This window comes from Protopterus annectens, chromosome 2.part2 (assembly GCF_019279795.1).
Source record: "Protopterus annectens isolate FY-2018-M chromosome 2.part2, PAN1.0, whole genome shotgun sequence".
In the NCBI taxonomy this organism is placed as follows: domain Eukaryota; kingdom Metazoa; phylum Chordata; order Ceratodontiformes; family Protopteridae; genus Protopterus; species Protopterus annectens.
The window spans coordinates 601,975,742-601,992,431 of record NC_056730.1 but is presented as its reverse complement, the minus strand read 5'-3'; the positions used below and the strand labels follow the sequence as shown (position 1 = coordinate 601,992,431).

General features: G+C 38.1%; 1 protein-coding gene across 1 annotated transcript in view; it reads left to right on the top strand.

Moving 5' to 3' along the window:
• Nucleotides 1-16,690, top strand: part of LOC122795974 (dedicator of cytokinesis protein 2-like) — a 2,887,083-nt gene that overhangs the window by 2,005,450 nt on the left and 864,943 nt on the right. Inside the window, exons 19-20 of the mRNA XM_044064456.1 lie at nt 8,384-8,481; nt 13,590-13,679. Coding sequence (XP_043920391.1) covers nt 8,384-8,481; nt 13,590-13,679 — 188 coding nt within the window. The remainder of the gene's footprint in view (nt 1-8,383; nt 8,482-13,589; nt 13,680-16,690) is intronic.

Genomic DNA, 16,690 nt, shown 5'->3' with positions numbered 1-16,690 from the left:
AATTTCCTGTTCCCCATCCAGCTGCATATTAATGAGCCATGGCATGAATTGCCTAGGTTTCACAGCTCACAACAGTATTGCTGGCCATGAAACCTTGTTAGCAACCATGGATAGCAATTCTGTGTAAAGAAGAGCACCTATGGTGCGTTGATTTGCATGGAATGACACAATGATCACCAGGGCTTTACATATAGCTGCCATTCTGTTAGTGATACACATCTGCACAGAGGCCAACTTAATGAGAGGACAAATAACCAGTAATAGGGACATATTTGACATAGATGTCATATAGGAATGTGTTAGAATGTAATACTCTCAACTTCTTAGAGTGATAAATGTGGAGAAAGCCATAAAAATGGGGGGACAAAGGGACAGATGTTTAATATTGCACTTCCAAACTTAGGAAGTTGATAGAATATATAGGTTGTACATTAGCATGAACTTTCTGAAGAGCATGAAGTTTGAAACACAAATGTCAGTCATCAGTTTCTGACTGCACTCTGTAATGACATGACAATGATTTGCCAGGAAAACAATTTTATGAGGAAAAGATCACAAATATGAGACAAAAACTGGACCTTCTACACAGATCAGGAAAACTGAGAGTTATGCACTCAAATGTATGTATTATTGAAGGACGGTGGCCTAATGGTTAAGGTGTTTGGCTTACAAACACAAGGTACAGGGTTTGAATCTCACAGGGGATAATTGGCTAGGCTTAAAATGGCTCACAAGGGCAGTTAGCCTAGTACTAATCTATGAATCTATCAGTCTAGAGATCATCCCAGTGATATGGCAAGAACCAAATATTTGATAAGGTAAACATCTGGATATCCTGGGAATATCTGGACAGTTGAGAGGTATGAATGTGAAGTATATGGTCTAAATACAGTACAGGACTGTGTACCTACAGTGAAGAGTATTGTGATATCCCATTCCTGGTTTACTGTACTGAAGCTGTGTTAATAATCTGTAACAGGACATGGGACTGCCATGTAAGATAATCACTCAGGAGAAGTGTGTGGATTGAATTGGGGCACACAGGAAAAAGAGTACAGGTGAAGCTCCCACATGTACAGCAGGGGAGGGCATATCAATTGAAGATGGTTGGAACAGCAACACCAAGCACATATCTAGATGGTACAGCACGGACTATACAGTGAAGATGTGTTGTCTGTGACTGTCACACAAGGTGACATAACAGTGGGGAGGATGTCTGTATCATCTTTACATGAATAATGCAGAGGATATCTATCAGTGATCTGACATAGAATTGGGGCAGGGTGCATACTGGGAAGCTGTGCAAACTATTATACCTGAATATGAGTGTACTCTCTGCAGAGGTCTCCAGCAAGAGGCCACAGGTAAAGGATCATGGCAAAAATTACAAGACCCAAACACAGACATGGACAATATCAGAATAATAGCACCACTAATCTCATACCTGTGACATAACATATGTGATGTAAACTGATAAGAGATGAGTCTGTACACACACTTGACATCTATAACAATACATCCACACTCTATGAGGGTAACCGTGCACACTGTCTGGCACTGTAACATCTGCAGGAAGTGCTAGGAGGGACACTGCTATGTGGCAGTATGAGCAATACATGCTAGGTGCCTTGTGTGCATTTAATATATTTATGGCACAGTCTATGCTGTTATGAATGATATACATGCCATTAATTTTGTCAAACACCTATGCATGATTTGTGTATAAGCTGAACAGGTAGCAAAAATGTATCTGGTGTAACAACTCACTAAGGTCAAGAACACTGCATCAATGGGCCAAGACAATATCCCAGAATGCCTTCTAAATAGCATAAAACATGACCTATCAGGCCCTCTGGAATTGCTATTTAACTGTAGCCTCCAAACATGCTTCATGCCTCATGAATGGAGAACAGCAACAGTCATCTATCTGCACAAGGTTGAGCCATCTACAAATCCCGGAAACTACAGACCCATAAGTCTCACTAGTCTTATATGTAAAGCCATGAAAAGAACTATTATGGAAATGATCATTAGTGATATAGTAAACCTCCAGACAATGAACTCAACCCTGTTTGGTTTCGTCAATGGAGGATCATGCCTATTGAACCTTGGAGGATTTCTTTGAGAAGGTCACCAAAGCGATGAATGAGGGCAAAATGGTTCACACTGCCTATGTTAACATGGTCAAAGCATTTGATGCAATACCCTACTCTGGCATTATTAGCAAACTCAACAGGTCAGGTTTGTCACCCAGTAGATAACCAACTGGCTCACAGAGAGGACCCAGAAAGTTAGCATTGGGGAGTCCACCTCTACAAAGAGGCCAGTCACAAGTGGGGTCCCTCAGGGATCATTCCTGGATGACTCCTTTCTGGCATTTACTTCTCTGAAGTCAAGGACAATGCTCTCAAAATCCTGAATAACTGAGTCAAGTTTCAGGGGCATATTGTCAAGTGGATATTTCCCTGGGGTAGATGACTACTCAACTGCATTGTTTAGCATTTTTTAGCATTTAGTTTTAGTCCATAATTTTGGCACCAGCTATTTATTTGGGACAAACTTTTCTGATGGGTGGCTAGGTCATTTGGGGATTTTGTATTGAACTGGAAAAAATAAAAAAAAAATTGAAGACAGTGAGGCTTAATAGCTGATTAAAATAAATAGAGAGAGATAGAGGGAGAGGCACACACACACACACACACACACATATATATATATATATATATATATATATATATATATATATATATATATATATATATATATATATATATATATAAGCGCTAAAGAATCCTGAAAGCCCAAAATCCTGAAGACCAAATTCCTGAGACCAAAATCCTGAAAGTTCAAAATACTGTAAACTCAAAATACTGAAAACTCATAATCCTGAAAACACACAGTATATCAACACTTACTATATTCCAGCACAAGTACATACAGAAACATATTACCCTTCAACTATATGCAGGAGGGCAAGCCCCCTGCACCCCCACACCCCCTGCTACTTAAATATATCAACTCCAAGATTGCACTTCACTACACTAAGTGCAGTCTTGGAGTTGATTTATTTAAGTAGCAGGAAGTGTGGGGGGCGTATACTAAAAAAAGCAGCCGTGATATATTCATGTACAGGTTTTTAGTTCTCTCCTCGATACAGCTCTATTTATTATGCAGGCATTCCTCATTTAGATTTTATTATGTTTAAAGTTAATTGAATTTGAATCTAAATACTCCTGTACTAAATATTAATACTAAGCTATTGCTGTTGCAGCTTCAAATAGCTAAGAATATTTTTTTGAAAAAACATAGTACTGGTAAAGGGGTAATATTTTTGATGATGCTTGTAAACTGGGAATAAATATTTCAAGATGGGTGATAATGGAGTGTACTTGTGTTAGATACTTACCGTAACTAGATAGTTGACAGTAGTCTCAGTAAGCCAGTATTCAGGTTTACCTACCTTATAAGTCTTTTTTGATGGCTAGCACTTTTCTAATCAGTGAAATATCCCTAAAAATAACCAGTGCTAGTCTCATCATTGTTTGACATTTGAGCTAGGTGGTGTGGACTCCCTTGTTTGCTTTGCTTTGTTATACCAGCTCTTTAGTACTTCAACCCAGAATTCTCTACAGGATAATTGTACACAAATAGATATGCCTACATGTTGCAAGGCCAATATATGCGCATGTGTGAGTGTGTGTGTGTGTGTGTGTGTGTGTGTGTGTGTGTGTGTGTGTGTGTGTGTGTGTGTGTGTGGGTGTGCGTGTGTGTGTGTGTGTGTGTGTGTGTGTGTGTGTGTGTGTGTGTGTGTGTGTGTGTGTGTGTGTGTGTGTGTGTGTGTGTGTGTGTGTGTGTGTGTGTGAGTGCATGCGCATGTGCATGTGTGTGTGTGCATTTGTGCCTGTGTGTTTTTGTGTTAACCATCATATGATAGAATTATTAATTACATAACTCTTTTTTACTAAAATTAAGGTCCACGGCTGATGTTCAACAGTTGAGTAATAAAAGGACTAAAAACTCCTCCAGATGCATGTGTTTATGCTAACAAAAACATTCTCAGCCCCATGTCCTTGGCATCATCTCATGTATGTAGCAATAGCCACAGTCTTGTGTACATAACTGGGTACTCTAAGGCAAGCACTCATCATAATGACATGTATAACAGATGTCAGAATGTTTACTCAAACCCATTACAACCCACAAGACAGCCTCTTATTTGTTTTTTCTCCCTACAGCCGACCATCAGCTGACATCAGCTCCTCTCCTCATTCACTAAGTCTACTTGTCCAGACACAGGTTCTACAAGACTCTACTTAACTGATGTCTGGAGTTGAATCGGTGGCCTAATGGTTAAGGTGTTTGCCTTACAAACACAAGGTACAGGGTTTGAATCTCACAGGGGATAATTGGCTAGGCTTAAAATGGCTCACAAGGGCAGTTAGCCTAGTATGAATCTATGAACCTATGAATAGGAGATTGAGAAGCTGGTGCTGTGTTGTAGTGCTGCTAGTGACTATGCTCCAACTCCCACCACCCACATAACAGCCTTGTAAACATCATGATTGCTCCCCTTAGGAAAAATATGTATGTATTTCCACACACACACTACCTCCTGGCTAAGGGATTATGCATCACAGAGCCCCTCCCAGTTGCTATGGGTATCCTTGCAATCCATATCTTCCTACTACACTGCATATTTTAAACACAACTTCTTTGGCCCATGACCTCATTCATAAAAAATGAAATTGCAGGGTTTTATATAATATTGTTTTAACTTTTTTTCCCTTTAGTTTTTCAATAGTTGAACACAGTACTATCACACTACTATCAGTATGTGAACTATGCCACACGGGGAACAAATACATTAGACCAAGTGTATGCAAATGTCATGTAAGCTTTCAAAGCAGTTCCCCAGCCGCACCTAGGCAGCTCAGATCACAATTCTGTCTTGCTGATCTCAGCCTACAAACCCATGTTGCTAATAAGAAAACCTTCCAGGAAACAGGTAAGGATCTGGCTAGAAGGAGGGGTCTCAGCCCTGCAAGGCTGCTTCGAATGAACTGACTGGAACCTATTCAAAGAGGCTGCTACTACAGAACAGCATGTAAACCTGAATGAGTATACTGAAACAGTAGTGGGGTATATCATCAAATGTGTTGAGGATGTGACCACCTTGAAGGAAGTAACTATAAGGGCAAAACAGCAACCATGACTCACTAGTGAAGTCTATGAGCTACTGAAAGCATGTAATGCTGCCTTCAAGTCTGGAGATAAAGATGCCCTGAAAGTTGCCAGGGTGAACCAGAACAAGGGATTAAGAGCAGCAAAACATGCTCATGGGCTAAACATACAAAAATACTTTTCAGATCAAAAGGATCCTAGGCAGCTGTGGAAGGGCATCCAGTGCATTACTGATTACAAAGCTCTGTCAATACAATGTGCAGATAATACAGGCTTCCTAGACAAACTTAACACCTTCTTCAGCAGATTTGAAAAGACAATCAACACCTCACCAACGGTATGCCACATTGCTATGTCTCAGCCTGGAGGCAGTCTGAAAGAACCTAAGAAAAGTCTGCCCAGGTAAGGCAGCAGCTCCTGACATGATTCTGGGTTGTCTCCTCATGGACTGTGCAGCTCAACTGACACCTGTTTTCACTGACATCTTCATCACATCTCTCAGACAGGCTAGTGTGCCAAGATGCTTCAAGTCTGCTATCATTCCTCTGCCAAGGAAATCATCCCTAGTCACATTAAACGACTGTTGACCCATCACACTTACAACAGTGGTGATGAAATGCTTTGAACGGATGCTCAAAGAGCATATATCATTTTTATCTGCCTGCATCTTTTGACCCTTTACATTTTGCTTACAGACCAAGTCGCTCCAGCGTGGATGCTATATCCCTGGCACTACATCACACCTTGACTCATCTTGAAGACAAAAATCGCTACATGCATATACTGTTCATAGACTTCAGCTCAGTCTTCAACACTGTAACAACGCAGCAGCTGTTGTCTAAACTAAGATAACTAGACATAGTAAATATACTCTGCAACTGCATCCTTGACTTTCTGACAGGCAGGCCTCAAATCATTAGAGTTGGCAAGAACCACTCATGATGCATCATCTTGAACACAGGGGTCCCACAAGGTTGCGTATTAAGTTCATTTCTCTTCACAATACTGACCCATGACTGCTCTGCAAAACATCAGACAAATCACATCATCAAGTTTGCTGATGATACCATGTGATAGGCCTCATAAGAAATGACAATGAGGAGGCGTACAGATAGGAAGTGAACCAACTCACCATATGGTGCACAGACAACAACCAAGCACTAAATCTTGACAAACCATTGTTGACTTCAGGAGGAAGCAATGGTCCCCTGCACCCATCACCATCAGTGGTACAGTAGTGGAAAGGGTAAAAAGCACCAAATTCCTAGGGCTGCACATTTCAGATGACCTAAGCTGGGCAACAAACACTTCCAGCCTTGTAAAGAGAGCCCAACAATGTATCCACTTCCTCCAGAGACTATGCAGAACAAACCTTTCCTCCCACATCCTCATGACCTTCTACAGGGCCACAATCAAAGCATACTGACTAAAAACATAACACTCTAGTATGGAAACTGCTAATATTCAGACCACAAGGCATTACAGAAGGTTGTAAAGCAGGCCAGGAAAATCATAAGATCAAACTCCCAGTCCTTATAGGACCTTTACTCTTGCAGATGCTATGGCATGGCCATGAAACTGATAAGGGACAAGTATCATCCTGCCTATGGACTGTTCCACCTCCTTTCTTCCGGGAAATGATACAGAAGCATCAGGTTTAGAACATCAAGATTCAGGAACAGTTTCTTTCCACATGCTATCGGACTGTTGAACAACTAACCTTAACAATGTCAACACTCTATCAGTTTGTGAGAACACCAAAAGTGGAATATGATTCTCTCTATTGTCGTAGAATTAAATTATTCTATTTATCTAAGTAATACGATCTGAACTAAATTATAAGTACAGGAACTGTGAATTATGCTATACTGCTATTCTATGTTAAAAATGATGATAAGTAGGATATCAGTGTTTGTATTTATATCTGTACTGTCTAGACTTTCTTCTATGTGCTTCCTTCGTCCTCTTATTAAAACTCTTTTACAGTGTACATAAGCCTGAAGCGACGAAATTTCCTCCAGTGATACATTGCATTTGTAGATCTGAATGACAATAAAGTTTATTTTGACTTTGACTTTGAATATCCTATAAAAATATTCACCACTCATGATTTACACTCAAGCAAAAACTCTCTGTTAATTATTACAAAAATCAAACAATGCAGCAGGAAACAAGCTTTACTTTAATTATGTCTCAAAGCTATGGAATGCCCTTCTACATTACTTAAAACACATAGAAGGACTGAATATCTTTAAGGCAAAATGTAAACAATAACTAAATAGCACCTGGCTATGTGCATACTCTGCACAAGGATTGTACATTCTCATACGTCTTCATGACGCTATAAAGCAGCCTACTTAAATATGTACACTCAGAGCAAACAAGAGCTCAACTCTTCTAAATCCCCTTTTTCTTGCTAACTTTCACAACATTTTCTTTCTCTCCTGCATCTTTATAATTTTCCATTTATTTTCCTTTTTTAGAAATTGTATATATGTTAAGCTAGTCTACTTAATTTTATCTATTCCAGTTACTACATATATCTTATTTCTTAAATTGTTAGCTATCAAGTATGTACTGAATGTATAAGTTTCTGTATGCAAACAATTGTATTGTACTTCAATAGTCCTTATGTCTCCACTGAAAATGAGCAGTTGTCACCAGTCAGAATGTCTTGGTTAACAAATGTCAATCAATAAATAAAAAGTTAGAGAGATGTCATCTTTACTTTGTTGATTGGGATAATGCACACAATGTATGTCAATAAAAGGGTCATAAAACTGAATGTATATGTTTATATTATATGTCTTTCATTTGGCTTTCACGGATAAATCTAAAAATATGTCTTAAGTCTTCTAGCTATGTTCTAATAATCATTGTGTGTACTGATATTGGTAACAGTTTTGATTTAGACATTGAGTTAACCTTGAAGTGAAGGTTCCAGTATGCTTTGAAATCTTCTAGATACATGGCAGAAACAAGTGATACATTAGAGTGTCTAATCTATTAAGGAGGTTATGACAAAATGGAAATTTTCTTTGCAGATCAAAATGACTTCTTACACTTCTGTCTCCTCCCTGTTCTACGACTTTATGTTGAAAAATATATCAGTTCATGCCTGTCCAGTTTTCAACAACCAAGCCATCCAAAATGTGTAATAGAAGAACTCTGATTCTATTTCTTGTTTAAATGTGTCTCATAGTTGATCTGCTTGGTCTACTGAAGTGGCGTTCACATCCCAATCGCCTCCAAGAGAATCTCAAGAAACTGATGAAAGTGGATGGAGGAGAAGTGGTCAAGGTAAGATCTGAGGAGCACTGAAGGCCTTATTGTTTTTTTCATTTAAAGAAGTATTCTGCTAAAAATGCTTTTTGTGATGTATGTAAACCTTTTAAGTAGATGCTACATGACTTCAGCAGCAAAACGATTATCATACAAAAAGAGTATAGCTATCATTGTGTACACCAGTGTGGGAGTGCTTTTGTGAATTTGTGTTTCTGTGTGTCTCTATCACTGGAATGTGTGTATGGTCACACATCTGCATGCTCAGTTGGTATGTAAGCTCACATGTATCTGTTTGACATATATGTGCTCATCTATGATTGCTTGATATATCTATATATGTCTCTCTCTCTCTCTCTCTCCGTGCATTTTTGAGCAGGCTTGCATGTGTGCGTGTGTGTGTGTGTGTGTGTGTGTGTGTGTGTGTGTGTGTGTGTGTGTGTGTGTGTGTGTGTGTGTGTGTGTGTGTGTGTGTGTGTGTGTGTGTGTGTGTGAGTGTGTGTGCTTTCTCATGCATGTACTGATCTGTATGCTTATTTAACATATGTATGTGTGCTCATGCATATATATTTTTGTGTGTATGCATGTGTGCATACGCACATTTATACAGAAGCATGCATACGTGTTTATGTGTGTGGGTGTGTGTGTGTGTGTGTGTGTGTGTGTGTGTCTGTGCTTATGCATGTGGATGTTTAGTAAATTTGCTTCTTTATGCAAGTACATACCTGATTGGCATTTGCGTGATTGGAATATTAGAGTCTGATTTTCCTAATATCTGTTTGATCTTTCTGAATGTCTAGTCTTCTGACTGGATTAAAGTTGTTTAGTTTATGTCTAGTAGAAAATGTATTGTAATCTGCTGAATGAAGGTAAACAAGGTTAGTCGATGTTTAAGATCTTCTGTCTTCTCATAGTTTACTCTTTTGTGTCATTAAGTGTTTTTTTTTTCCTCTTGCCTTTTTGACATAAATGTTTCCATTCAAAGCATGAGACATCTAGAAAACTAACAAAAACAATTAACTCCTCATAAAGACAAAGGCTGGACGTCTTAAGTGTATGACACACTGTGTGTAATCCAGGATTGCTCAGTGCGTTATGCCAAAGTGATTAAGAGGGCAGAGAAGTGCTACGGCAATAAGAAGGAGCTAGACTTAGCACTACGTGTGGCTCGCTGGGTAAGGCTGCATGCAAATGTGCTATTTCAGGGACATGGCTAATGTTAATTATCCATATGTGTTTGTTTGGAGATTTATGCTGTTAGGAATAGCATGGTATAGTAATTCTAGGAATGGTTCTGCCTCAGTGCTTGGGGAATGAAGCAAAAACCTTGTACATCAACATTTGATGGCATACACCCATTCAGTTTTATGGCAGGAAGAGGGCTGATAGCCACAGAGGAGGTGAGTATTGTGAAGTGTGTGTGTCTCTGCAGCTGTATTGCATGAGTTGCTAGTGAAATACTAGCACAAGAACCTATAACTTACAGTACCTAGTAGTGCAACAGTGATATTTAATTCAGAAACACAATAATGTCCTTCTGAGGAGATGTTGTTCCAAGCAACTTTATTATTTTATTTATTTATTTAACATTTGTTTACCAGGAAAGTCCAACCTGGAATGAGCCAATTTTCAGAGGAGGCCTGCGGAGAAATGCTCCAGATGCATGTCTTTGTAATATGGGAGGAAACTGGAGCACCAAGAGGAAACCCACACAAATGCAAGGAGAACATGCAGACTCCACACAGAAGGGACCCCATCCAAGAACTGAACCAGAAAACCTCTTGCTGTGAGGTGACAATGCAAACCACTGCACCACTGCACTGAATTAAATCATGTCACTGTTGTACTACTGGGTATTGAAATAGTGCCTACATAGTGGTGGTTGCAATATGATTACTGAATCCCAGCCAGCATTTTTATATTTTGACAGGTTTGGCTTTTTTAGCAAGTCTGTATATGAAACTGTTTAGTGTTGATGCCATTAAAAGAAGACACACCTTTAACAGAAGACATACAATTTCTGTTTTCTGGTGAAGTTACTTTTCACAGAAAGGTGTTCACTTTGTGAGAAATTTAGTTATAATGCATTTGCTATTTAAAGAGAGATCCATCCTTTATAGCTTCTGATTGACCTCCTGTGGATGGGTGTTGTGCTTTCCCATTGTGGGAAGTTCCCGAATGAGCATGTGCCCAAGCTGCACTGGAAGGTAATGTAAGATTATACAAAGAAGGCAAATGGTGAGCTATAAGCCTCTAATGCTGGCAAAGATGGAAAATGAATTCAAAAGTTATTACCACTTTTTATTATTTAACAGTTTTGGAAATAGATGTTATTTCTTACATAAATAAACTGAAGCTGTAATGCATATATCTGCATTTAGAAAGATGATTCAGACTCTTCGCTCCTCCTTGTATGGCTGTTTTGGGGGTAATTATGTAGCTTTTGTATCAAGGAGATGAACTTATTAAAATCATTTCCAGGCACCATTTTAAGTTGTTTAATAGAACAGTTGTTGAAACTGCACCATACCTCTCAACTGCCCAGATTTTTGCAGAATGTCCAAATTTTTGCCTCATATTTTTGGTCACCTCCTCATAAAATGTAAGGTTTTCTGAGAAGTCACTGGAGATTGAAGTCACTAAATAGTGACAAACGTTTGGGTTACAGACGTCATTTCCTTCAAAAAATGCATGCTAACATAAAACCTGATAGTCTAGCACCTTTCTAAGCATGCAAGAACAATGTTTAAAATGTGTCCCTATTTTTGCCCCTTTGTCCCCCCTATAATTTTTGGCTTTGTCCAGATTTCTTGGATTAGGAGGCTGTGAGGTATGAACAGCACCCCTATAGACATAGGATTTTTCTATTGTTGGCTCTTAAGACAAGTTTTAGGATCATTATATAACTGCAACTACTGGAATTTATATGCACAATTAGGCTTCTTGTAAAGAGCTAGTTGTACCAAGCTGTGCTGTCAGTTCTTTTACATCTGCAGTACATACCACAAACAACATCATCTACTCTGAGACTTTAGGAGTACATCTTTACTTTTAGTAGTTAATTCAGCAGTACTTTCCAAAGCCTATACAAGTGAATATTCTCTGAAAAGATTTGATGCTGAGAGACTATTTATTTAATTTTCAACTCAAAATTCACTGGCAATAACCACAGTTCTTAAATCTGCAAAATATAAGATAAAATGTCAGTTAAAACAGAATAGATTTTATTTAGAAGTGCAATAAACTTAAAATAAAAGCTTTCATCATAAAATGTCAACAGACTAAATAACTAACATAAAATCAATTCTTAAATACCTTATTTCAAAGACACTACACAATCAAGGCAATTGCATGTTTATATACCTTATGTATCATGTACAATAAAAAATATGACCTCTTAAAAATACAATAAAGCAGTGATATTTTCTACTCACTAGTGCTTCATCTTTTTTAATTCCAATGCTCCTTTGAAGTACAGATGTTCATTCAATCCTAAAGGCAGCAATTTACTTTGTTAAAGCTTAAGACTCAAGGTAAATACATGTGATACTATGCAGGTTGTTTAGGTCATTTGGTGTCCTTGCAAATCATTTCAGATTAGCAAAACCAAAAGAAATTAAATCCAGTAGTATCAATATTAGGCTAAGTAAACAAGAAAATCCATTAGAATATGACCTTATTACATATTGTGATAACAAATTGTAATGTCTTCCTACCATGTATCTTATTGCAAGTTACTGGGAGAACTATGATAAGTCATTTAGTAGAATGTAAATTGTTAGAGAACCCATATAGATATTAAAATATAAAACACAAACTTCATGGTTTGAATAGAGAGATTAACTGAAAGTGCTTAGTTGTTTAATTGCTTATTTTATGTTATTGGTTGGTAGTTTCATTGTGTACTGCTTTTTTAAACTATAATTCACTTCATGTGATGGTTCTTTAGCCAAGGTGCCAGAAGAATTTGCTGTAGTTTAGTAACATGAATTGTTACCTTATTGTTGTCCTTTATTCAATTACTGTTTAGCTTCAGTTGCTCATGATTTATAATAACCTGCCACATTTTTTTAAATCTAACAAGTCTTCACAGTCCTCCCAAAAGAAAAATCTAGTTCATCAAAACATTTAACATAAAATAAAATTTTGCACACTAAAGTATATTTAAAAAAAGTTGATTTTTTGTTATTACACTTGGGTAGTGCATATGTTTGTAGATTCATGTATCTAGCTAGCTTATGCATGGTATGCACATGTAGGCACCACTGCTGTGTCCAGTAGTGTAACTGTGATATGATTTGATTCAGAGACATAATAAAAGTTTGGGCTGCTGGCCACAAGTATATATATATATATATATATATATATATATATATATATATATATATATATATATTACATGAATTTCCACTAATGGTGACTCAGTTCTACCTGAATTTAAATAGTTGCTACTTTCATAAAGCTCTTTAATGGTCTGTCCTTTCTTACTAATAAAAACAGACTTTTCACAAAAAATTTCTTTAAAATCAGATCATTTTATTTATAGTGACATCATCACGAGAGATCCAACTATCCATTGTATAAGTGAACACCATCTCTATTTTCAGCTTAATGTCATTTTTCAGTTTTGTAGTGGTTAGCCCTTCTTCATTGGAATTTAAGGGTTTAAACTGTCCATTCCTTTCTAGATTAACACTGTTAAATGATGATATTTTAACTCCTAAAAACATTGCAAAGATGCACCTTAAATATTCAAAAATCAGTGTAGACAAGGGACAGCGTGTAGAAACAATCCAGTCTACCGATATAGATTATAATTTTTGGATGTAGTGGATATCCTAAGAACTGCAGACTTGTATATTTACCATGTGTACTGTATATGTAAAGTTCCATAACTCACATGAGAATGATCTGTATTCTGTTAACTTTTTAATAAAACATGTAAGTATTAAACCTTAGATAAAAAATGAGGTTTATACAGATATATTCACTTACTATCAACATTATCAATTTTGAAAGGTCACTATTCTAGCATTAACAAAGTAGAGGGTATAATAAATGGTGATTTAAATAAATGCTTAAGTAATTAACACAATATTGATGCTGTCATGTCTGCATTTTTCCAGTTTCTGCAAGACACACTTGATGCTCTGTTCACCATAATGATGGAATATGCTGAAACAGATGAATATGACACTCTGGTTTTTGATGCTCTGGTAAGACTTCTTGAAAAGAGATTCTTTCTAAATTGATGATATTTTGATTAAACAAATATACTTGGGCTACTTTGCATGGGTCATATCATACACATTAGAAGACTCATTGTGTACAACCACTAGACAAACATCCGCCAGCTACACATCAATTGGTGTTATGTGCAGTATCACGGTCTTTAAATGAGCAACACTTGCAGGGGACAGACATTGACTATGAACTCACAATCCATATCAGTTTCCATCAACATGCAAGAGACAGTTGTCCTACAGTAAATATAATACATGTGCATTGCTCCTTTGGATAACAGTCAACACATGCTACTATGAAATAAGCTTTACACAAACCAAGTGCAGAAGAGATTTAAAATCACTACCAGCCCAGAACATTAACTACCTTATTCTCTGCTTGTGCCTTCTGGTGCTGTTTTACCAAACTAAAAGTTGGCCAAGATGTTTTTAGACACACACACACACACACACGCACACACGCACACACGCACACACGCACACACGCACACACGCACACACGCACACACGCACACACACACCAGCAAAAGCTAATGATGCTTTTCTAGTGTTAGCAACAGTGCCCCTTTTTCTGTCTTTTAAATAATGATGCCACCAACTAGACCCCATGAGCACACAAAAACACAATTATTCTGCACTCTTAAGATAAGCTAGCCATAAAATAAAGGTTTGATAGCTATGGTTAAAAGACTTTGAAAGGCAGATGCCAACATTTAATGTTACATCAGTTCAACAGACATATACATAAACTAATAAATAAACCACCATTCATAAGCATCAAAACTGAATAATAGAACTCTTTACCTGAAACAAAGTTAGCTGCATTTTAGAAAATTAAGTATTGAAGAAGCTGTGCACTTAAATAATAAAATGCAAGGAAACTACATTTAAGCATAGTATAGAGAAGGAATCTACAGATTATCTGTCCCCTCATTACAATAGTTGACAATTTTATTAACTTCTAGCTACCTCTGACTTGTAAGTCTAGATATGATATGCACAGTTTTAAAGGCATTCCGGCTTGAGCTCCACATCAAGAATGTTGCTCCCTTGTGCATACTTCAGAAGAAAGACAAAACTAATGAAATCCCCATGAGTTGCAGTCTGAGATTACAGTGTTGCAGAACATTGAAATGTCTCTGAGAGGTGTCTTGATATGAAGCTGCACTGGAAAGCACAGTTGATGCAGTCCTGAATACAAATGTCACACCCTAATGGATTCCAATGTCCTTAATTCCTGTCAGCTCAGCTATTTGAAAGCAAAGTTTGCTGTTGCAGAAATCATTATTACTGAATAGATAATGAAAAAAAGAATATCGTCCATATATGAAAATCATGAAGAAGAAAATTTGCTAATGTGTGCTTGATGCTTTAGAACAGATTGTTTTTTTACAGGCATGCGTCAGTATTACAGAAGAAATTACTGGAAGTTCACTATTCATCTCTATACATTTTTTGGCAATTTTGTTGCACCAGTGTTTTACTGGATAGATAATTATATCTCTGTACAGATTTTCATTATATTTTTTCTGAAAAACAAACATAGGTTCATAGGTTCATACTAGGCTATCTGCCCTGGGGCAATTATAAGCCTAGCCCGATTCTGTATGGCTTACGCCACCCCTTAATTTGAGTATACTGTGCCCTTTTTAAGGTTTAGTTTACTGTGCCTCTGTCTAATAGTGACACAGGAGTAATCCCTGGGACAAACCTACAATCCCCCACCCACTTATTGAGATTCTTCTTGAAGAGATTCAGTGAGGTGCTCTGCCTCACATGAACTGGAATTCTATTCCAGAACGAAGGGAGCCTCTGGGTTATGAACCTATCCCTCCAGCAAGTTCTATTTATTTCTGTGCTGAGGTTCAAGTCCCTCGAGCATGTGGCTCTAAGGGATTTAGATTTACTGAGGTGGAGCATGTCCATTAATTCTGGATTTGACATAGCTTTGTATGTCAGGCATAGATCGCCTCAAGTAGGCGGTATGCAACTGAGTAGAGCTGGAGTTTTTAACCGAGCAGCATATGGCATCTGTTTGAGACCCTTGATCCTCTTGGTGAGATACTTTTGTGATCTTTCTAATTGCTGCAGTTGTCGGTTAAGGTACCTCCCAAAAGGGGCATTGTATTGTATGATGGGCCTGATGAGGGATGAATAAAGGGCACGATTACCTCTCTTGATCTAGATGTGAAACCCTTCGTGATGAGGTGGGCTATGTAGAAGGTCTTTCTAACCACTTTGGCAATGTGGTTTTCAAAGGAGAGATTGCTATCAACTTGGGTCCCCAGGTTGCTAATAACTTTCTCTGTACTTAATGGGTTTCCGCCTATGTGGTAATTTGTGGGCACATTGTTTTTGCTAAAGGGTATGACTATACATTTTTTGGCATTTAGCTTTAAACCATGGTGCTGGCACCAGTTATCTGTCTCTGTGAGACCTTTTTGAAGGATGTTTGTGTCAGCTGGAGAGTTGATTATGGCGCCCAGTTTGCAGTCGTCTGCGAACTTGGTGAGCCATAGTCCTCCCACATTTGCCTGTACCTTGGAAAAGTATATACCGAACAAGAGTGGTCCCAGGACAGAACCCTGTGGGATGCCACTTGTGACTGGTTTCGAGTCTGACATGGCTCCAGCAACTCTCACTCTGTGGGTTCTGTCTTTGAGCCAGTTTGTGACCCATCTTGTGACATAGGGGTTTATATTTAAGCTGGATAGCTTATCTATGATGCCAGTGGGGTATTGTGTCAAATGCCTTTGCAAGGTCCAGATAGGCTGTGTGGACTACCTTCCCTACATCTATGGCTTTGGTGACTGTTTCAAAGAAGTCAACCAGGTTCAAAAGGCAGGATCTGCCCTTGACAAAGCCAAACTGGGTAGGATCTAGTGTCTGTAGGTCCCCAATGTCTTTGTTTATGAGCTCCATGATGATCCTCTCCATAGCCTTGCAGACTAAGCTAGTCAGGCTTATGGGGCGATAGTTTCCAG